Source organism: Hyperolius riggenbachi, chromosome 5, assembly GCF_040937935.1.
Source record: "Hyperolius riggenbachi isolate aHypRig1 chromosome 5, aHypRig1.pri, whole genome shotgun sequence".
Classification (NCBI taxonomy): Eukaryota; Metazoa; Chordata; class Amphibia; order Anura; family Hyperoliidae; genus Hyperolius; species Hyperolius riggenbachi.
In genome coordinates, this window is record NC_090650.1 from 318,574,175 (window position 1) to 318,598,356 (window position 24,182).

Here is a 24,182-nt window from a genome sequence, read left to right on the forward strand (position 1 = left end):
ACTATCAGATTTGTATAAACATAGCTAGCAACAAACTAAAATTAAAAGCATAATATTCAATAACACTTGAGCAGCATCAATCCACGTTATCAGCACATTTTTTTAGCAGGAGTGGAATTGCCCTTTAAATATTGCAGTGTGTTTTGGATGAAGGATCCAATCAGCTGCAAGGGGTGTGGTTTGTCATATTTATCAGGAAGTCTGGGAGTTGAACAGGGCTGTGTAGACTTCTCTAGTTTGCTGTGCTTACGCTCACTTCACACGTAACTGCTAGGAAGAAATATGGTTAAAGCAAAGATTACTGGTCTTTCAGTGACTGATGTGCGCTTCCCTACATCTATGGAACATCATGGCTCTGATGCTATGGTAAGCACAATCATTAGTTGCTCACAAGCTGCATGTGTGCATTCAGCACCTGACTCTTCTCAATGCCTGAAACTTTGCAGTTCTGGAGAAGTGATCTCAAATTAAAATTGTGAGGTGTTTTTTTGTTTGTTTGTTTTTTATCTTAAATTACTAGAATTTCTTGGAGCTGAAGCAGAACTTTGCAAGTGACTAGTCAGATTTGGAAGCTACTTATTGATACAGTGATGTCGTTCACATCTGCTGCGCTGAAAAACATGTGAAAGTGCGTGGTAAAAAATGCATGCGCTTGTGTGTGCTTTAGTGTGCATTGCGCTGTGCTTCTTTAAAGCACGTTTTGCTTATTGTAGCAGTTGCCAATAAAACTTTTTGTTTTTATATGTAAATGTATTTTTTTTTTCTCCAATTAGGGGTAAAAACCACATGTGCTTCTATGCCCTTCTATGTGCTAAAAAAAAAAAAACACCCATTCACTTGCATTGATGTGCGCTTCACCCATTCACTTGCATTGATGTGCGCTTCACCCATTCACTTGCATTGATGTGCGCTTCACCCATTCACTTGCATTGATGTGCGCTTCACCCATTCACTTGCATTGATGTGCATGCAACACTACTTTCCTCCTTTTTTTTTTTTTTTTTTTTTTTTTTTTTTTTTTTTTTTTTTTTTTTTTTTTTTACACTGCTCTGCGCAGCGCATAGATGTGAACCAGCTACATTTAGTTACATAGGAAAATCAATACCTTGCTGATCTCACAGGGCACAGCGAGGCCTAACTATTCAAACTTCTACTAGCTTCTTAATCTGATTAGCCCTGTACAGAGTTCTGGTTCAGCCTTTTGCTATTTCTGGTTCCCACTAAAGCTCTGCTTGTTTCACAGTCCTGTAAGAGTAGTAATGATCAACTATATGTAAATATTTTTTTCTCCTTGCATTCAAATTTCATACTATGCAAACTTCAATGGTCTGCAGTTTGAACTTGGACTAATAAGTTGCCAGGAAGTTATTCTGATTGGTCTGATTTCAAGCTGCATACAATTTTTACATGAAATTTTATGCAAGGAGAAATGATTTTCATCTTATTGGGTGCTAGTCTAGTTCTGCGATTACAGCACCCTACAGCTTGGCTGAAAAGTGTGGGTGTAGTTTACTACAACCTAACATTTCCAAAGGGTGCTATTCACCCAAATATGTCAGCATATTTTGCCTAGGAGGTTTCCTGCTGGGTCCCCTAAACTAGACTAATGCCTCTCGTTGATCTCTCAATACATTATGAGCACTCAGTGCAAGGAATGTTTTTGGGGTATATAGACCACTCTACTAGCTGCCTGGTCTGGAATCCCATCATCAGTTAATTCCTGCAGTACAGACCAGTGATCAGAAAATCTGAATAAACTACGGCTGTGGGTTTAAAATGTGACTTTTTTTGTGTATGTTTAAGGCAGAGAACACACTTGTCAGAATCGCATGTGGTTTCCACTATGTGCTATGGGAAAAACACATGCAATTCTGCTCAGTATATGTGAGAAAGGCTCCCTGCACACTGCAAATCCGTTTTCCGATTCAGTTTCCGATTTTCCTTGAATACATTCAACAGAAAAACGGATCAAAAAACGCAGCATGCAGTTAAGATTAAAAATCTGAATCGGATGTAAAAACAGATTAAAAAGCGGAATCGGAATCTGAAATGCATGCAGTGTGCAAGAGGCCGTAGATGTGTTTTGCATGCAGTTTTCTTTTTTTTTTTTTTTATGCAAATCACTAGGAAGTCAACAGGAAGCAGAAATACATCCGAAAACAGTTTTTTCTTTCAATAACTCATACAAAACGCATTACATTGTCACCATTGACTTTTTTTAATTATGTATTTTTTTTTATTTTTTTTTTTAAATGCGGCCCATTGACTAACATATGCATCAACGCTGCATTTTAGGCAATGCTAGCGGTTTTATAGTGTGTTCCCAGCCTGAATGCAAGTTTTCTGTGCACCCATTGACTTGCATTGAAACAAAAATTACACACATTAAAGGATACCAGATGTCTAACAAAACCTAAAATGGAGTGGGTAGGGGAGTAAGCGCTCAGTCAACCTCTGTTCTCACATAATCCTTGTTCTCACATAATCCTCTCCAGTCTTCTCTGTCTGTCACTGCAAGTCAGACAACTCTCCTGACTTGTCTTCTGGGCATACTGCACCGTGCATGTGCAGTATGTCCTTTTCTGTTTCCCAGTGGCCGCACATAATGATGTAGCAGCCTGCCAATGCTACGGGTTACATAGGGACAATGCAGTGGATGCAGCCGTGTCTACATTGGCAGTGAGGCATACTTTGCTGGTACTGCCTCACTGTATGGTCGGTTCTGCATTGCTGCTTAGATCCATGACCAGTTTTTGTGTCAAGATTTGTAGTTGCAGTCACTTTTCTCAACACAATGGTAGCATTTTGATACTCTTACTGAACTACTGGATTATACTTCAGCTCAGCATTTTAATACCATTAGTAGAGATGGCACCAACATGAAATTTTCAGTACTCGAACTTGTTGCAAATGTTCACAAACGGGCGAACCGATATAGACTTCAATGGGCAGGCAGGTACTGGTTCTGGACACAAAAGTGATGGAAAAGTTGTTTCAGGAGGCCTAACACCTGGACGGGGGCATGCTGGAGTGGTATCCATAGCAAAAGTTCCACCAAAAATTACGTAGTTTACGCAGAGTTGTGTTTTAATCCAGGGCTGTGGAGTCGAGGAGTCGGGGCAATTTTGGGCAGTCCGAGTCGGAGTTGGAATGGGAGTCGTGGTTTCAGAAACTGCGGAGTCGGAAGATTTTTGTACCGACTCCACAGCCCTGTTTTAATCGCTAAAGGGCAAAAATCACTTTATATTACTAAATTTGTGGAATAAAGTGCATTAAAACGTCTGGCATGTGTACATGTCAATCGGGTAGTGTAAGGGTTAGGCCCACTTCACACTGACAGACCAAATGCTGCATTTTTCGCACCGCAAAGAGCTTTAATTTATGAAGTGTGCCCAGTAAAGTGGCCAGAAAATCCCCAGCTCTGCAGAGCCTGTCCTAGCACCCAGGTCCTACAGATGCTAATCTAATCGATGGCTCGTTCTTGTTCAAACATCATGATGAGCATGGAACTGCAGCGAGTCTGGCTGTCGCAAATCAAGCCCCTCACTGGCATGTTTCGCTGCTGAATCTCAGCAAAGCGCACCATCGTTGTGTATGAATGTCTGCAGCAGAGGCCAGAACGCTGTTGTCATGGCATATACATACAACATTTTTTTTATTTTTTTTTTTGCATCCCTGGTGAGTGGCACTGACAAGAGATGTGTTGTCTTGGCCAGGGCCGGATGTGTACTCTTTACTGCCCTAGGCCACTGTCGCCTTCCGTATAGGTAGCCAGATGACTTCTCCCCCTTTTCCCTCCAGTATAGTTAGCCAGATGACTCAATCCCTCTTCCCCCCCCCCCCCCCCCCCCCTCAGTATAGGTAGCCAGCTTGCCCTCACTGCAGCAGCCATCTGTGTCACTCATTTCTCCGTTCGTCTCCAGTGCAGAAGCTTCCTGTTTCTTTTGTTCCGCCTCCAATGCTGTCCAAGTCCATAGCCGCCGGCCACAATGCAAACATGCACAGAGAGCACGGTGGCTGCTGCACAGGTGATTAGCAGCAGAGTACTGCAGTCAGGTGCTCACCTTATCTCCCTTCATTGCAGCATTTGCTAGCTTGCAAATGCTGCACCAGTTTAGCCTGCTTTGGTGCCCTTCCTCCTGTGGTGCCCTAGGCCATGGCCTAAATCCGGCCCTGGTCTTGGCTCTGCAAATGATTGTGCAGATTTACACATACAAAATTATATTTTAAAAATAAGTAAATAAAATTGTCAGACGCCAGGCAAGAGGGATATTCAGAGACATCGGCTATTTACACTCAAATTTCCTTCACAGAAACCTGACTGGGCAGATGAGCAGCAACTGCACAAGGTTAGAGGCAGAGTGGAGGGTGGTGAGGCGGGACAAGGACTACAGAGGTAGACATGGTTAAAGAAGCAGGACCAGGAGGGTGGCTTTGACTGTGTGCTGCTAATCCTAATGTGCTAAATGCACTGCACATTGATTGCTGTGTTTGTTGTCCCCGTTTTTATTGCCTGAAGAAGTCGGTCTGTTCCCACGAAACTCGTTGCAGATTTTGGGGTACTATTGAATAAATGTATTCGTTTGATTTGATGACAGACCTTGGTGTCTAATTATTGAGAGGAAGTCCACCACTTTCCCTCCCGGCAATTTTTAACAATTTTATATATATTTTATTCTGCTGGCGCCTCTGATCACCTACCAGTATAATCCTAATGTGTTGCTCCCATTGTCGTTTGTGATGGGAGATTAGGTGCTTTCACAAAGTTGTACCTAGGTGGGAAGTGGCTTTTACCCCCCCCCCCCCCCCCCCTCCTCTGGCAATAATGCTTGTGCATCACTAATTTCCTCAAACTGATGTGTAAATAACTCCCCTGACACTTCGAGTGAAGCAGCTGTCACTGTGGTAGTAGTAGTGGGGCAAGTCGTGGAGTGCCTAATCAGAGCCGGAGGAGGATGGTGCAGCAAGGTTCCCAGAGGAAGCAGTAGATGGGCTGTGCTGTTGTGTAAGCCAGTCAACTACTTCCTTAGTATTTTGGGAGTTCAGGGTATGTGGCCCCTGAACACTGGGCATTATTCTAGCTTCCCCCCCCCCCCCCCCCCTGCCAGTGAGGAGGAACTGGTTCACTTCACACAGGTCTGTGTGCGCACACCTGTGTCGTGCAGCTAAAGTCACTGCACTGGACACAGAGAACTGCAATATAACCATATCAAAAGAGAACATAATAGCACTTATGTGAACAGTATCAGTAGTGTGCACAGTGCCCACCTGCATCTGTGCACTGTGGACAGTGGCCTCAATTCACAGAGCTTTATCAAACACTTTATCAAACTTTTGATAATTTTCCTCATGGGTAAAATCTAATTTTGAATTCACTAAGGTGTTATAGATTTATTGAAAATTTCATCGATAAAACATTTGATAAATCTGTAACACCTTAGTGAATTCAAAATTAGATTTTACCCATGAGGAAAATTATCAAACGTTTGATAAAGTGTTTGATAAAGCTCCGTGAACTGAGGCCAGTGAGACCCATAGAACCGTGATAGCACAATAGTGAGAAAACCTGTGAACCAACCCTTAGAAAGGGGTCTTTGGGAGCTCAGGATGCTGTACTAACAGCAAGAAAATCAGTGGAGACACAGAATAGAGGCCTAACTAACACTATTCCTATCTGCAGGGTCAAAGTTTGGCTCCATGATGATGTATGGGGGAGGGTCAAACACGCCATGTATTCGTCTGAAGGGGTATGCGCGAACAACCATTCTTTGCTGTGAACTATTCGCCAGGTGAACAATTCGGGCCATCCCTAACCATTAGCCACCGCATACAACAGGAAAACCTTGCAGCACTTGAGGTCCACCCTTCCCTGCGCCTGTGGATCACTGACTTCCACATAAACAGGTCCCAAGTCGTCAAGCTGGACACTCTCTCCTCACAGTCAAGGTCACCAACACTGGGGACCCACAAGGTTGCGTCCTGTCACCAATCCTTCACTAATGTGTCAAACACCATAAGTTAACAATTGTTTTGGGGCCACACAGGTTCCCCTTCCTCAGAACAGTGCAGACAAAGCTGTTTGTCTGCACTGTTCTGAGGAAGGGGATCCTGCGTGGCCTTGAAACAATTGGTTGACACATGATTGAAGAACAATCCTATGCCTTGCTCTTTGAGAAGCCTGTGTGCTAACCAATCCTTCTGACTTGATGTAGGATGTTGCTTTGCATCCATGGTTATGAACCCAAATTGGTATGGTAAGGTGTGCCGCTCCTCAGTTCTCTGACACAGATTCTGTTCTCCCTTTATACAAATAACTGCAGATCCAAGACACTGTCAAAGTCCTCAGATTTGCTGATGACCTCACCATAGTCTACATCATTACTAGTAATGACAAGAAAGCCTACCGTCAGCAGGTTGACAGAATATGCCATTGGTGCAGTGAGAACTGGTTGGTCTTAAACATTGCCCAAACCCTTGATGATTGTTCTCTTTAAGAGGAACTCGCCCCACCCCATCTCTGATATTCAGGATCTTCTCAAAAAATTTGCATATTGTGATAAAGTTCATTATTTTCTGTGATGTACTGATAAACATTAGACCTTCATATATTTTGGATTCATTACACACAACTGAAGTAGTTCAAGCCTTTTATTGTTTTAATATTGATGATTTTGGCATACAGCTCATGAAAACCCAAAATTCCTATCTCAAAAAATTAGCATATTTCATCCAACCAATAAAAGAAAAGTGTTTTTTAAAACAAAAGTCAACCTTTAAATAATTATGGTCAGTTATGCACTCAATACTTGGTCGGGAATCCTTTTTCAGAAATGACTGCTTCAATGTGGCGTGGCATGGAGGCAATCAGCCTGTGGCACTGCTCAGGTGTTATGGAGGCCCAGGATGCTTCGATAGCGGCCTTAAGCTCATCCAGAGTGTTGGGTCTTGCGTCTCTCAACTTTCTCTTCACAATATCCCACAGATTCTCTATGGGGTTCAGGTCAGGAGAGTTGGCAGGCCAATTGAGCACAGTAATACCATGGTCAGTAAACAATTTACCAGTGGTTTTGGCACTGTGAGCAGGTGCCAGGTCGTGCTGAAAAATGAAATCTTCATCTCCATAAAGCTTTTCAGCAGATGGTAGCATAAACCCACTTTGATCCAGAAACGGCGGCAGAAGCGCCTGACCTGGGCTACAGAGAAGCAGCATTGGACTGTTGCTCAGTGGTCCAAAGTACTTTTCGGATGAAAGCAACTTTTGCATATCATTCGGAAATCAAGGTGCCAGAGTCTGGAGGAAGACTGGGGAGAGGGAAGTGCCAAAATGCCTGAAGTCTATTGTCAACTACCCACAGTCAGTGATGGTCTGGGGTGCCATGTCAGCTGGCGGTGTTGGTCCACTGTGTTTTATCAAGGGCAGGGTCAATGCAGCTAGCTATCAGGAGATTTTGGAGCACTTCATGCTCTCATCTGCTGAAAAGCTTTATGGAGATGATTTCATCTGCAAAAGGATCCCCGACCAAGTATTGAGTGCATAACTGAACATAATTATTTTAAGGTAGACTCTTTTTTTTTTTTTTTTTTTTTTTTTTTTTTAAAAACCCTTTTCTTTTATTGGTCGGATGAAATATGCTAATTTTTTGAGATAGGAATTTTGGGTTTTCATGAGCTGTATGCCAAAATAATCAATATTAAAACAAGAAAAGGCTTGAACTACTTTAGTTGTGTGTAATGAATCTAAAATATATGAAAGTCTGTTTATCAGTACATTACAGAAAATAATGAACTTTATCACAATACGCTAATTTTTTGAGAAAATCCTGTACATTGAGGGTACAGTTGTCGAAAGGTTACCCTGTGTCTGCCTCCTGGGCACAGCCATCTCAAGACCTGAGCTGGAAGGCCAATGCCACCTCTACCCAGAGGAAAGCCCAGCAGAGGCTTTTCTTTCTTTGCCAACTGAAGAAGTTTGGTATGGCCCAAGAACTTCTGATTACATTCAGTATTGAATCTGTTCTCTGTCCGTCCATCCATCCTGGTTTGGTATACTGGCTCCTCTGCCCACAACAGACACAAACTACAGAACGTCATCAGATTAGCCGCGGGATTCATTGGGACTAGTGTTGGGCGAACAGTGTTCGCCATTGTTCGGGTTCTGCAGAACATCACCCTGTTCGGGTGATGTTCGGGTTCGGCCGAACACCTGATGGTGTTCGGCCAAACTGTTCGGCCATATGGCCGAACTAAGAGCGCATGGCCGAACGTTACCCGAACGTTCGGCTAGCGCTGTGATTGGCCGAACGGGTCACGTGTAGTGTTGGGCGAACATCTAGATGTTCGGGTTCGGGCCGAACATGGCCGAACTCCGAACATAATGGAAGTCAATGGGGACCCGAACTTTCGTGCTTTGTAAAGCCTCCTTATATGCTACATACCCCAAATTTACAGGGTATGTGCACCTTGGGAGTGGGTACAAGAGGAAAAATTTTTTAGCAAAAAGAGCTTATAGTTTTTGAGAAAATCGATTTTAAAGTTTCAAAGGGAAAACTGTCTTTTAAATGCGGGAAATGTCTGTTTTCTTTGCACAGGTAACATGCTTTTTGTCGGCATGCAGTCATAAATGTAATACATATAAGAGGTTCCAGGAAAAGGGACCGGTAACGCTAACCCAGCAGCAGCACACGTGATGGAACAGGAGGAGGGTGGCGCAGGAGGAGAAGGCCACGCTTTGAGACACAACAACCCAGGCCTTGCATGAGGACAAGAAGCGTGCGGATAGCAATTTGCATTTTGTCGCCATGCAGTCATAAATGTAATACAGATGAGGTTCAATAAACAGGGACCGGAAACGCTAACCCATCACAGATGTTCATTGTTCATGTTACTTGGTTGGGGTCCGGGAGTGTTGCGTAGTCGTTTCCAATCCAGGATTGATTCATTTTAATTTGAGTCAGACGGTCTGCATTTTCTGTGGAGAGGCGGATACGCCGCCGATCTGTGACGATGCCTCCGGCAGCACTGAAACAGCGTTCCGACATAACGCTGGCTGCCGGGCAAGCCAGCACCTCTATTGCGTACATTGCCAGTTTGTGCCAGGTGTCTAGCTTCGATACCCAATAGTTGAAGGGTGCAGATGGATTGTTCAACACAGCTACGCCATCTGACATGTAGTCCTTGACCATCTTCTCCAGGCGATCGGTGTTGGAGGTGGATCTGCACACTTGCTGTTCTGTGTGCTGCTGCATGGGTGTCAGAAAATTTTCCCACTCCAAGGACACTGCCGATACCATTCCCTTTTGGGCACTAGCTGCGGCTTGTGTTGTTTGCTGCCCTCCTGGTCGTCCTGGGTTTGCGGAAGTCAGTCTGTCGGCGTACAACTGGCTAGAGGAGGGGGAGGATGTCAATCTCCTCTCTAAAGTCTCCACAAGGGCCTGCTGGTATTCTTCCATTTTGACCTGTCTGACTCTTTCTTCAAGCAGTTTTGGAACATTGTGTTTGTACCGTGGATCCAGAAGGGTATAAACCCAGTAATTGGTGTTGTCCAGAATGCGCACAATGCGTGGGTCGCGTTCAATGCAGTCCTAGGCCGAAGAGGTCATAGCCTAGGGTCACAAAACCTGTTTATTTGGGCAATTTCAATGGTGGCGAGTCTGACGTACATAAATCGCAGCAATGGCCGTTAGCAACGTCTGAATCTCACAAAATGTCTCATGCAGGTAGAAGACATATTGTTAGACTTGGGCTCCAAAGATGGGTTCCCTACATCTCTGCAAACCAGAGTTACAGGGCTCCAAATTTGGTTAAATCACCCATAGGCTTTCATTGGGCCTCCTATTTACAGTTCCAAAATCTCACATCTTTTCAAAGGGCAATGGCTCAGCAGTACCAAATTTTCTAGCATTGTAGGGACCCTTAGGGGGATCATGACTGGTGAGTTTTGCCACTGCTGAGCCATTGCCCTTTGAAATGGTGTGAGATTTTGGAACGGTAAATAGGAGGCCCAATGAAAGCCTATGGGGGATTTTACCAATTTTGGACCCCTGTAACTCTGGTTTGCAGAGATGTAGGGAACCCATCTTTGGAGCCCAAGTCTAACAATATGTCTTCTACCTGCATGAGACATTTCGTGAGATTCAGACGTTGCTAACGGCCATTGCTGCGATTTATGTACGTCAGACTCGCCACCATTGACATTGCCCAAATAAACAGGTTTTGTGACCGTAGGCTATGACCTCTTCGGCCTAGGACTGCATTGAACGCGACCCACGCATTGTGCGCATTCTGGACAACACCAATTACTGGGTTTATACCCTTCTGGATCCACGGTACAAACACAATGTTCCAAAACTGCTTGAAGAAAGAGCCAGACAAGTCAAAATGGAAGAATACCAGCAGGCCCTTGTGGAGACTTTAGAGAGGAGATTGACATCCTCCCCCTCCTCTAGCCAGTTGTACGCCGACAGACTGACTTCCGCAAACCCAGGACGACCAGGAGGGCAGCAAACACAAGCCGCAGCTAGTGCCCAAAAGGGAATGGTATCGGCAGTGTCCTTGGAGTGGGAAAATTTTCTGACACCCATGCAGCAGCACACAGAACAGCAAGCTTGCGGGGCGCATGCGCGACGCGCCGGAAGGAGGAAGCATGGAGGAGTAGCTCCGCTCGTTACTGATCCAATTTGCCGCTAACCGGAGGGTTCTTTAGCACTGCTGGACACTAAAATACAAGCCATCCCCTCCTGAACTGTTGGTGCATGTCTCGGAGGCGAAAGACCGAATCCTCATCAACACAGAGGTCAGTCTCAGACTATTTTCTCAGACCGCGAGTAGCAGCCATGTTGACCCAAGATGGCCGCAGCTCCCCAACTGCGTCACAAGACTCCCTGCCCGATACAGGCCCAGACTGGACTGAATCAAGACCTGAACGGGAAAAACCTCTTACTAAAAGAGACTTAGAAGACAGTCTGGAGCTGATGTACACTAAGCTAGCGGGGAAGTTTCAATCAGAGCTGCGAAGGGTGGAAGAAACTTTAGCCCATGAGATCGCTTCTCTCGGCAGGAGAACAGACCTACTTGAAACTAAGCATGATGACTTACTTAAGTCCCATAAAGAGCTACAGGCTGAACATGGATCTTTGCAGGAGTCTGTACAGGCGCTCTAGTTGCAGTCAGAGGACCTAGACAACCGCAATCGGCGGAACAACTTGAGGATTAGGGGCCTTCCGGAATCTTACCAGGAGTTAATCCCGCACGTCAATAACATCTTTAAAACACTGTTGCCTGATACGGCTGATGGCGCTTTTACATGCGACAGAATGCACCGAGCTTTACCAGCACCAAACTTGCCACCGAGGGATATCATCCTATGCATGAAGGATTTCTTAATCAAAGAGCAAATCATACAAGCTGCAAGAACCGTGGGGCCTATCAAATATGAGGATCACGATATCCAAATTTTTCAAGATATCTCACCGATCACCTTGGAAAAGCGTAAAAGCATGAAAGCAATCACCTCGGTCTTGATTAAGGAGCAAATTCGCTATAAATGGGGTTATCCCTTTAAGTTAATTGTAACATCGAACGGCAAGACACACATCATTCAGACACCAAAAGAAGGTGAAAAGCTGCTGGTCTCGCTGGGCCTATCTAGGATGTCTCCTCAGAAATCACAATCACAGCGAAGGCCTCTGACCCCCATCTGGTCACAATCAAAGAATCGCTCTGGCTCTTCTTCTGCAAGAAGCTCTCCCTCGAGGTCACAGGATCCTACTTGACGTGAGACTGGAACTGGCAAGCATTATTACTTTTTTGTATTGCACCTCTATTACGGATGACACTTATGAGAATCTATCTTTGCTCACCCTATAATGCACCTATTTTGAACTAAGCTTCAGATAGCAGCGGCTCCCTCTGGATTGGGCCTAGCGCATTATTCTCCCCCCTCAGCGTTTGGATTTATATCCCTTCTGCTGTTGTATCACAGGAACTCACTCCCAAATAATATTGGGGTTGTTACCTGCTGAACTTATCACTCTACTGTTAGTTCTATTGTAATGATTGAACTTAGGATTGCTAATGTAGCTGTTCTCTTATTTTTTAATTTTTTCCTTAACATTATTATTTTGAATGTTTATGATATGCTTGTTCCAGGGTCGATATTTCACACTTTGCTTTTATTTACAAAACGTATACTCCAAGCCGATTTGAACATACTGGGCCACTCTCAAAGGAATTGCACCGCCCTTAGTAATTCTGAGCTATTTCTCCTATACTTTCCAATATGGCCATTCGCCTAATTAGCCACAATGTACAGGGATTTAACTCCCCATCTAAAAGGAGGAAAGCCTTCAATCAGTATAAACAGCTCAAGGCTGACATTCTGTTTCTACAGGAGACTCACTACAATACTGGGGCTTGCTCCAGATTTTTTGATAGGGCTTATCAAAAAGCATATTTTACCACGTATACAAATAAAACTAGGGGCGTTGCAATTCTGATCAGAAATGGCATAGCTTTTGATCCGATAAAGACATATAAAGACCCTGAGAGTCGATTCCTGATTATACAAGGTTCTCTAAATGGGAAGGATGTCACATTATGTAATATATATGCTCCAAGCTCAGCTCAAGCATCATTCTTTCGCGATTTTTTTATAATACTTGATAAATATATCTCTGGCCATTTGATAGTAGCAGGGGATTTGAACTGTGTGAGTAACCCTTTATCTGATAGAAGTTCAGTTTCAGAGGTTAGTAAGTCATTTCCTAAAGCGCTTCGCAGATGCCTGAAAACGCACCAATTAACAGACCTTTGGAGGGCCTTCAATATGGGGGACAGATCATACTCCTTTTACTCTAATCCACATAATACTTATGCCAGGCTGGATTACTTATTTCTCTCACCCATCTTGATGGCTAATGCCACTTCCTCAGATATTCAACATTGTGTATGGTCTGATCATCACATTGTCACAGGTAATCTGGGATTCCTTGGAATGCCATACTCACATGAGAGTTGGCGTCTTAATGACTTATTATTACAGGACCCTGCAATTGTACAAGAAGTCCATGCATCTCTTGAAGAATATTTTCTGTTGAATGATAATGGAGAGGTGTCTGTTGGAACCTTGTGGGCGGCACACAAAACTGTATTGAGAGGAAAACTTATACAATTAGCTTCTAGGAGGAAAAAAAAAAGATTGTCAAATTCTGAAGCTTACGACTGAGCTGGATAATTTATATAATCAGCATAGCTCTACATTAGATCATAATAGGCTGATCCAGATCCGGGAAAAGAGACAGGCACTGAATCAGCTTCTTTCAGACTCAGTGGAGAAAACGTTGAAATTTTCTAAAGCGAGATTTTTACTTTATGGCAACTCACCTAGCACACAATTTGCTAGAAAACTGACACAATACTATAAGCCTCCTCATTTATATAGGCTACAAAACAAACACGGTGCAGTTGAGTCTGCTCCCCACAAGGTTCTTGAGATATTCGAAGATTTTTATACTAAGCTCTTTCACGCCCCTCAGCTACCACCAAACCCTGACCTAGACGGATGGCTGGAGTCTTTACCATTACCTAGGATCACTGATGAACAAAAGTCTCACTTAAATGCCCCAATCTCTATCAAAGAAATTGAAGCTGCAATTTCCTCATTAAAAAATTCAAAAGCCCCAGGCCCTGATGGCTTCACTGGTCTTTATTTCAAGAAATTTAAACAAATTCTTATCCCTCAGCTCCATTCTTTATATAATGATGCTTTGAGTGGTCAGAAATTCCCTCCAGACCTCACCAGAGCATTTGTGTCTCTGATACCAAAGCCCAATTTAGACCACACCCTCCCACAAAACTATAGACCTATCTCATTGATAAACAATGATATTAAAATCTTCTCAAAGATCCTAGCCATCCGTTTATCATCAGTTATAACAGACTTAATCTCTCCCTCTCAGTCTGGCTTTGTCCCTGCGAGGCAAACTACAGACAACACCAGATTGGCCTGTAATATCTTACAGGACGTTAAGCTGAATGATCAAAGACTCCTTCTTTTGAGTTTAGATTTACATAAAGCGTTCGACTCTGTCTTGTGGCCCTATTTACATGCAGTACTTTCTAAAATGGGCTTCTCTGGAGAATTTGTCCAAGCAATTTTAGCTTTGTATAACACTCCACAGGCAAAATTGAGATTGCCAGGTATTCTCTCCAATCCAATTCCGATCACTAGAGGTACCAGGCAGGGGTGCCCCCTTTCCCCGCTACTCTTCTCCATAGCGATTGAACCCCTCTCTCTTGCAATACAAACGAATCCCAATATTAAAGGTTATACGAAAGAAGATAAAGAATACAAACTTAGCTTGTATGCTGACGACGCTTTATTATTTCTATCACAACCCTTGACATCTATGCCCACATTACTTCCACTACTAGAGCGTTTTGGTGAACTGTCCGGTCTCAAAGTGAACCCCTCAAAGTCCCAAGCATTACCTATAAACTTACCCACACAAGTGATAAAATTATATAAAGCCAACTTTGATTTTAAATGGGTGTCTAAAGAGCTTTCTTACCTGGGGATTAAATTAACCCCTACATTTGATGGCCTTATTAAGGCTAATTATGAGCCATTACTTAAAAATATTGAGAGTACACTCAAGGAATGGTCGCAGTATAGGATCTCGTGGTTGGGCAAGGCAGTTGCTATAAAAATGGTGATATTGCCACGTGTACTATATTATATGAGAGCCCTTCCTTTAAATCCTGGAAACCAGATAATTTCCAAAATGCAGAAATTACTAAACAAATTTGTGTGGGGCGGAAAATCAGCGAGATTTAAAAATATTTATCTATATAGGCACAGCTCTAAGGGTGGAATTGGCTTACCTAATCTTTCTTACTATCACTTGGCAGCTAGATTTGCACAATTAATAGCATGGTTTAACCCAGAAAAACAAACACCCTGGATAAAATTTGAAAGAGACTCGGTTAGTCCTTTTAACTTAACATCTATACTTTCCCTCAAAAAGGCAAATTATAAAAAGCTCAAGTCATTAAACCTAATAGTTGCAGACTCTTTCTTATTATGGCATATTCATGGGGTCAAGTGGAAGCTGCAGTCCATGAAACCTCCTTGTTTATCATTTGTCGGCCACCCAGAGTTCCCCCCTGCATTTGAAGATCATTCACCATTCCAATGGTGGATAGCAAACTCTTTGACAACCTCAAACCGATTTTGGATAGGCGATAAATTTTTACCTTTTTTCTTTAATCCAATTTAATTATAATGCCCCTATAGTAGAGCATTTTAGATACATACAAATAAAGAACTTCTTCTTAAAAAATACTGTTCCAAATGCTAGACTTAATTGCACATTTGTTGAAAACCTTTATCTCACTCCAGCACCTAATTCTGGAATAATCTCTAGAATATATTTACACATAATTGATCTAACACAAGAGACTAAAACTAAGAGCATGCTAGACTGGGAGAGGGAACTGCAGCTTGACTGGGACATTCATGAATGGAATAAAGTAGGCCTCAACCGAATTAGCTCTACTAGAACGCCTGCATTGAAGGACACTGCACTAAAATTAGCAACTAGATGGTACAAGACCCCTGTTTATTTACATAAAATTTTTCCAGCAGTATCTTCACAATGCTACAGAGGATGTCAGAGTGAAGGCACCCTGAAACACTTGTTTTGGGATTGCAGTGCTGTAAGTATACATTGGGACAGGATTAAAGTTGAACTGGGTGCATTAGCCGTATGTACAATCACATTAGAACCATATCATGTACTATTATTCGCCCCTAACCCCAGTATCCCTAAAAAATGGAAGCGGGTGTATTATGTCATGATCAGCGCTTTATTGTGGGCAATTGCGAGAAACTGGAAACAACCCACGGTACCTTTTGAACAGGTTTATTCCAGGATAGAAGACATTCGACTTATGGATTTTATTACTCATACCATGCACGATAATATACCTAAATATAACTACGATTGGGAAGAGTGGTCCAGTTCTGATACTTTTTCACTCAACAATCCTTAAATCGGCTTGGAGGCAGGAATGATATGTGACCCTGGATGTATATGTTTCCCTTAGACGGTTTATTTGGTCTTTAAAGGATTAAGCAGTTTGAATTCTCTTATGTTTAGCTAATTCCATTCTGAGCACTTTGATATCGCACCATATATGCACATATACCTGGAAAAACTATTTCTATACGCTTGGAAAACATCAATATGTACAATGTAAAATGTGCTGATGTACCTCATTACTGAGAATTCTTTGTCTGTATATGACTTTGTTTTTCAATAAAAATTTAGTAAAAGAACAGCAAGCTTGCAGATCCACCTCCAACACCGATCGCCTGGAGAAGATGGTCAAGGACTACATGTCAGATGGCGTAGCTGTTTTGAACAATTTATCTGCACCCTTCAACTATTGGTTATCGAAGCTAGACACCTGGCACAAACTAGCAATGTACGCAATAGAGGTGCTGGCTTGCCCGGCAGCCAGCGTTATGTCGGAACGCTGTTTCAGTGCTGCCGGAGGCATCGTCACAGATCGGCGGCGTATCCGCCTCTCCACAGAAAATGCAGACCGTCTGACTCAAATTAAAATGAATCAATCCTGGATTGGAAACGACTACGCAACACTCCCGGACCCCAAACAAGTAACATGAACAATGAACATCTGTGATGGGTTAGCGTTTCCGGTCCCTGTTTATTGAACCTCTCATCTGTATTACATTTATGACTGCATGGCGACAAAATGCAAATTGCTATCCGCACGCTTCTTGTCCTCATGCAAGGCCTGGGTTGTTGTGTCTCAAAGCGTGGCCTTCTCCTCCTGCGCCACCCTCCTCCTGTTCCATCACGTGTGCTGCTGCTGGGTTAGCGTTACCGGTCCCTTTTCCTGGAACCTCTTATATGTATTACATTTATGACTGCATGCCGACAAAAAGCATGTTACCTGTGCAAAGAAAACAGTTTTCCCTTTGAAACTTTAAAATCGATATTCTCAAAAACTATAAGCTCTTTTTGCTAAATTTTTTTTCCTCTTGTACCCACTCCCAAGCTGCACATACCCTGTAAATTTGGGGTATGTAGCATGTAAGGAGGCTTTACAAAGCACAAAAATTCGGGTCCCCATTGACTTCCATTATGTTCGGAGTTCGGGTCGAACACCCGAACATCGCGGCCATGTTCGGCCCGAACATCTAGATGTTCGCCCAACACTAATTGGGACATCCCTCCCATCTCCAGGGCATTGATTGCCAGCAATCCCTCACATCCAGGCCACTGCTTTTTCAGATGGCTCCCATCAGACTGGAGGTTTTGGGCCATCTCAACCAGAAACTCAGGACATAGGGACAGGTGTGTGTGTGTGTGTTCGTCCCCCCTGCCAGTCAAACTCCTGAACTCTCATCACCACCCCAGTCTACAGTCTAGTCTTAATTTAACACAGGCAAATACTATAAGCATGTTTGTTTAGGTCAAAAGGCGTAATCTAACGAATTGTTTTTGGTCAGTCTGTTGAAATGTATTGGAGGATCAGCATGTTGGCCAGGAAAGAAGCCTTTATTAAGTCTGCAACAAATCCTTCCATATTCCTCTTAGGCCCCTTTTCCATGAGCATGAGGCAGTGAAATGCCTCTCAAACTCTCAAAACTGTTCGCTGCTGCTTGGTAACTGCTTGCTGAGCACACTGTTCCACTGCCTGTATAAATGAACCCTTAGGCTTTCATTAAAGCACACCTGAAGTGTGCCTACATTTTAAAATCACAGAACCTGGTGAGCAAAAGTTTGTTGTTCTTCAGGATCCCTCTCATTCGATAAGTCTGTCCGTCATATTTATTCTCCAGTGTCCCAGGCATGACTAATACTCCATCCAGCAAAGTCCATCCATTTAAGACTGGTGAACGTAGCACCAATCTGTCCTAAAAGGGAAGCAAATGCTGACAAAGCCTGCAAGGGGCAGGCAAAGTGCATAGGTGGGCGGGGTTACATGCCTGCTCTGCTGCAGGAGCACCCCCATTGGCCACTGACCATATTCATCATGTTTACCACCTACCCACCTCTTCCCACACATTACCAGCAACATCAGTCTACTGCTGTGGCTGCATCATTAGACTAATAGACTGCTGCCTTTTCTAAAGACATCATATAGTTTTCATATGTCATGGCCATAATTGGACAAAAAAATGTATGGCTATAGCCAGCTGCTTTGTATGTCACATCTGCTATTCAGCAGACTTCTTATCTTCTGGCTTCCTGTTATTTGTGGAAAGTAATTATTCACAGCCTTTATACTGGACTTTGTTTACTAGCAGGAAAATATTCATTCACTTACTAAATGCATTACAGAGGCCACCAGTTGTAAAGATTTACATTGATTCTGCTTTGCTATGATTTTGTTAACGCAACAGAACCTTGATCAGTACAAGCATAATTTTTTTTTTTTTTTTTTTTTTTATATATAGTCAAGGGAAAAGGATGGTGAATTGATAGGCAGAGCCCTTAACCATTACACTGACCCAGGAAACCTGGGTTCACATTCCAGCTTTTCCTGTTCAGTAAGCCAACACCTATTCAGAAAGGAGTCCTTGGGCATGACTTCCTAAGGCCTCTTTTCCATGGACTGTTGAACTGTGTGCTCAGCAAGCAGTTGCCAGGCAGCAGTGAGTTTGAGAGGCATTTCACTGCCTATCAACAGTCTGAAAAGCAGCCTCGCACTGCTACTGCCTACTGAATGCGCCTTATTTGTTAGCGGCTCTGTCGCTTTCAATCCGCCAGGAGTGTGATTTAAATGTTCTGCATCTGTCTGTAACTAATTTGAGAATTTTGGCATCTAGTTTCCAGTTGACAACTCTTACTTTAATGGATTATATGCACTTTTTACCTAAATTTATCCTAGCATTGGTCAAATTCTTTTCAAACTGTATAAAGTCAGACTTCTCTTTCATGCCTCTTATCCTACTCCTTTGTGGTCCTATCAGGTGCCAACCCTTTTTTCCTAAATAGTCACAGTAGAGCCTCCTTCACTGCAGTACGAATATTAAAATGTGGTTTCTATGCCATATGAGGAGTTGAACATATTCTACAGAAAATGATTGCCTCTCGCTGTATATTCAATGATTTAGTCATCTGCTCATTAATTTCCACATAAGTCTAGGTCTTCAGTCTCATCCTTGGCCTTGGTTTGTGACTGCAGAGAGGGAGTGGTTATTAGGCAGTACTGCCTGAGATGCTTTTTAGAAGTGGATTGCTATGTATAGCAGTATCTGCTCTATAAACTTGTCCAGCTTAGGCAGCCGTGTCAGGCGCAGTTGATAAAAGTGCAGCCAAAAAATGGGCGCAATTGTGATTTATCGAAATATTGATAGCCGTTACACTATTTAGTGGGCGGCTGCAATTAAAGGTATTATTCCTAGCAGTGTTCCGCTAAGGCCCGGTTCACTTTAGTGTTTTACGGAACCGGACATACGGATCAGGCCAGCTGGATCCAGTGAAAACTGTCCATTTTACAGCCAGTGTGTTGTAAAATGTCCGTTTTTCATTGGTTCCTATATGCTGCAAAACCTTCCGGTTCCACTGAGCGAAACATGCCTGGAAGAAGCCGCTGTATGTGGCGAATCGCGACGGCCTCTTGCACGCCTGCCCTCTGGTCCAGCTCCACGCCGGTAAGCCCTTCACTCAGCACGCACGCTTCCAGTCACTTCGACTTCTCCCTAACCAGGGCTTTCATTGCCCCTCTTGTCTGGCCATCACTCTTCACCCACTGGCCTCAGTATATGGAACCACCGTCCATAATCTCTCTTTTCTCACCAGACACACACCTTATCAGCATAGGCCACTAATTTGCATGCTTAGACTTGCCCTCTTCACATCCCCTCCCTCCTTGTTCCCGGTGTGTGCAGCTGTGTTCAGGCTACATTCTACATATGTATCCATATGATTGATATGAGCATATACAGTGCAATTTTTGAGGGCATTATTTATACTGTGCTTGTTTTTATGGTTTTGTTTGTATGGTTCAATAAAGGCTATTTTGTACTTTCTACATATTGTGGTGCGGATTATGCAGGGCCATACGCTTGTCTTTTTGGTTGTATGCCACTGAGCGAAATAGTCCAGAAAATTGGGTCCTGCAGCTTTTTTTTATGTGTGTGTGTGTGTGTGTGTGTGTGTGTGTGTGTGTGTGTGTCCGTCTCCATTGGCAAACGCTAATGTGAACCGGGCCTCAGGGTTAGGCACAGGGGAGGGTTCTGTGTGAGAGTAGGGAGAGGTTATGTTATAGTCAGGTTGTAGACTTATCAGTAAATTTACAGATAATGTAACACTGCAATTTACCGTTTTTGTTATGATGGTTGTTTAACCTCTAGCCCCAGGACTGCCTAACGCCGATCGGCGTGAAGTCCTGGGGCTCTGTTTTGCAGGAGATCGCGCGCAGGGTGCGTGCGCATCTCCTACTTGGTGGGCAGAGCTGAGCTCCACCTTCAGTCTCCTCGGTTGCCGCTTGGGAGACTTAGACAGCGTAACCGCCATCTAATTACATGTACAGCGCTGCGATCTGCAGCAGCGCTCCTGAGACACAGAGGTGATTGGCTGATCACGGATTGGCTGGCAGGAGGAGGGAGGGGGGGGTTACAGATGTGGGGGGAAAAACCCACTTTTTTTTTTTTTTTTTAAACCACACACATAAACAAATATTTGCGGGGGGGGGGGGGGGGGGAAATCACTTGTGTGCTTGTCGAGTGGGCCTGCAGCTTGGCCTTAAAGCCGCAGTGGCCAATTTAATGCAAAATGGCCTAGTCTTTAGGGGCGTTTAACACTGAGGTCCTCAAGAGGTTAACATTGTGCCTGAATGGTTGTTCACCATTGATATTATTTACCGTTGTGCCTAAATTACCTCGCCACTTTTTTCCAATGTACACCACAGTGTTAAACTGTGCTTATGACAGTAAGGTTGTGATATGGGCTCCTGATACTAGCCAATCAGATATATCATTTTTTTTTTTTTTTTTATCCTCATTATGCTGTAAATGTACAACAATTATTTTTGATTTGCTTGCCTAACTTGCACAGTAGTGAATTTTGTTACATATTTCACATTTTCCTTTTCTCACTTGGGTGTAGCACACAGATCCTGACTACTCCGCAGCATATGTCGTCCTAGAAACTGATTCTTGTGATGGATTAAAAGGGTACGGTTTAACCTTCACACTGGGAAAAGGAACAGAAGTTGGTAAGTATTATAGCATTATTGATGCTGAACTTGTCACTTTACTGTCAAGAAAAGCAGACATGCTGAAATTAAGGAAGTGTAACTATCTGTAGTCTGGATGTCACTTTTCACCCAAGAGCTTTCCTGAACTGAAGGAACCAGCTGTGAAAAGAGAACTGCCAGCTACAAAAGAATGCTTAGAAATGCATTCTAATGCAGTTCCTTGTACAGTATTAGGAGACTTCTGCCAGTATGTGTACTAAAGATGCTCCATGGGGGAGGAGGGGAAACTGAGGGACTTTTTATGTTTGACTCATAAGAACATGGCTCCACTAATTTTGAAGTCAGAGCGCCTAAAATCACAAAAATCAACCCATGTCAACCTGCTAAATATGTTGTATGTATAATTTAGGCGTTTAACCACCCTGGCGGTATGGACGAGCTGAGTTCATCCAGCAAAAACCTGCAAAAAACGTTAATGAGCTTGTCCATGCCGACGGGAGATTTCCTGTTTCTCTGCCCCACGGCTGCATTTTTTTTCCTCATCGGAGGGATTCCCCAGGATGGCTGGATGCCTGACTGCACGCTGTGGGTAGCGATCTGTGCTACCCCCAGCATGCAGAACAAGCATCCAGCCACCCTAGGGAATCCCTGGGCAGCCAGCGGGACAGAGAATGTGCAGGGGTTCCCCCTTGTATGCGGAGGCTGTGCGGGCAGGGGATCCCCCTTCTTTGGCAACTGTGTGGGTGGCCTATTTCCCCCCCAAATCTCAGTCCGTTGAGTAAATAAATCTACTCACCCGAGGGCTTTCTCGAGCGACGGCTGTGGCACACACCCTCCTCCATCTCCAAATGAAAATCTCGTTCTCTGTACAGTTACATTACAAGACTTGGTGACGTCACCAAGTCTCGTTTCCTGATCCGTTATGTGTAATATTCACATCTGCTTTGTAAGTGAAGTGAGCTCACATGCAGTAAAGCATTGCAACACCACATGAATTGTGCGAATGCACCCATACTGACTGGTGAAGCAATAGGGGATGAAGAGGTTGGGGCAGCACCTGGACCCTGAAGCAAAGCAGACCCTCATTCAGCCAGCCATTATTGGTGCTTATTGGGTTTACAATAGTGGCAATCTTTAACCATTTTGCCCCACCTCACACAATGGCATAGCTCCCAACTATCCCTCTTTTGGAGGGACAGTCCCTCTTTGGTAGCCCTGTCCCTCTGTCCCACTTTCCTCCTCATTTGTCCCTCTTTCAGGACTTTGTCCCTATTTCTACCAAAATATATATCTATATCGATCTCTCTATCTCTCTATCTCATTGACTCTAAACTTTATTCCCATCCTTTAAATTGATATATTACTAATTTTAAAATGTTAATACGAAGGTAAATGAACCAGGATAGAAAGGAACAGTGTGGTTTGAATTATAAAACATATTTTTCTTTATGGTATGCCTGGGGTGGGGTGGGATCAGGGGTGTGGCTTAAGTGTCCCTCATTCTCATCTCAAAGTTGGAGGTATGCACAATGGTAAGCAGGTTAAGATATGAGCTTTAATTCAGACTGCCCCGACTTGAAATTGAGTCTGTCAAGCCCAGGAGCTAATTGACTAACGCCTATGCCAGTGGAAATTTGCATGGGTGTCTGTGTTAAAACATAGTTTCCCTATGCAATTAACGTTCTCTTCTTCTAAACCGGCTTCTGACTTTGCTACATATACAGTAGACAATTGCTCATAGGAACTCTGTGCCTTCATGAATATAAGCATGACTGTTGGGTAATTGACAATGTACAAATATTTCACAGTGGCAAACTGTCCCCCATGTGATGCATTGTGTAATCTCTTGTACACTGTTTTGCAGTGGTGTCTGCTGTTAAAGCCCTTTCAAGACTCGTTGTGGGAAGAATTTTTCGAGACGTTGTTGAGAATTTCAGCGGCTTCTACAGGGAGCTAACCAGTGATGGACAGTTACGCTGGGTATGGTAAACACTTCATTCTATTGCTTTTTATGAGGCAATAATAACCAATACTTGTGTGAATATATTTAGAGAATTGTGTGTGCGATCAAGATTAGCAATGTTCAAAGACGGCCCGAATGGTTCACTGGTGAACTGGCGACCCCCCCCCTACATCAGTCAGCAGGCACATTGTGGCCAATCAGGCTACACTCCCTCCTGGAGGGCCCCCCCCCTTATAAAAGGCAGGCAGCGTCAGGCTTTTCACTCACTTATGTGCCTGCAGTAATCCGAGAAGGGATAGCTCCTGCAGACTCTCATAGGGAAAGCTTAGTTAGGCTCTTGTAGGCTTCTTAGCTTGCTCCTTGCGGATTCTTATTGCTCAAAAAGCACCCCTCAACAGCTCTTTTGAGAGCTAATCTTGTTCTTGTGATTTATTTTTATTTTTTTGTCTGGCCCACTTGCATTATATACAGCCCAGTCAGTCGCAGCTGGCCTTTGGCCCCTTGGTGGTATAATTATTACTGTGCAAGGTGCACATTATAATACCCGTCACTTCATATACCGACCTGTTGTTCACTTCAGTGCACCCACCTACCTACGTGAGCGCACGCAATGTAGCTGTGCCTGTCCGGTACCTGTCTCTGTGTGTGTGACAGATGCACATTGTAAGACCCATCACTGCATATACCTACCTACGTGAGTGCACGCAGTGTGATATACCACTCCGTGCATACCTGTTAACTGCACCTGTGTGACTGACTGCACATTGTATTAGTCAAGTCAGTGCATACCTTTCACTTCTATGGACAAAACAAAAGGCAGAGGCAGGCCTGTTCTAGATCGTGATTTCGTGCAGCCCTCGACCAAAGTACAGTGTTCAGAAGAAGACACGTGCCATCAACCCCCAATATTGTCAGGACGTAGTTGACTATTTAACACAGAACACCTCATCTTTCTCAGCTTCCGCGCGGAAGTGTGACATATCCT

The 24,182-nt window shown here is 43.7% G+C and overlaps 1 protein-coding gene across 1 annotated transcript in view; it reads left to right on the plus strand.

Moving 5' to 3' along the window:
* Positions 1-206: 206 nt before the first annotated feature.
* Positions 207-24,182, plus strand: part of ENOSF1 (enolase superfamily member 1) — a 69,060-nt gene continuing 45,084 nt past the window's right edge. The window contains exons 1-3 of the mRNA XM_068237229.1: positions 207-366; positions 21,144-21,252; positions 23,099-23,214. Of these exons, the coding sequence (XP_068093330.1) occupies positions 283-366; positions 21,144-21,252; positions 23,099-23,214 (309 nt within the window). The 5' untranslated portion in view covers positions 207-282. The remainder of the gene's footprint in view (positions 367-21,143; positions 21,253-23,098; positions 23,215-24,182) is intronic.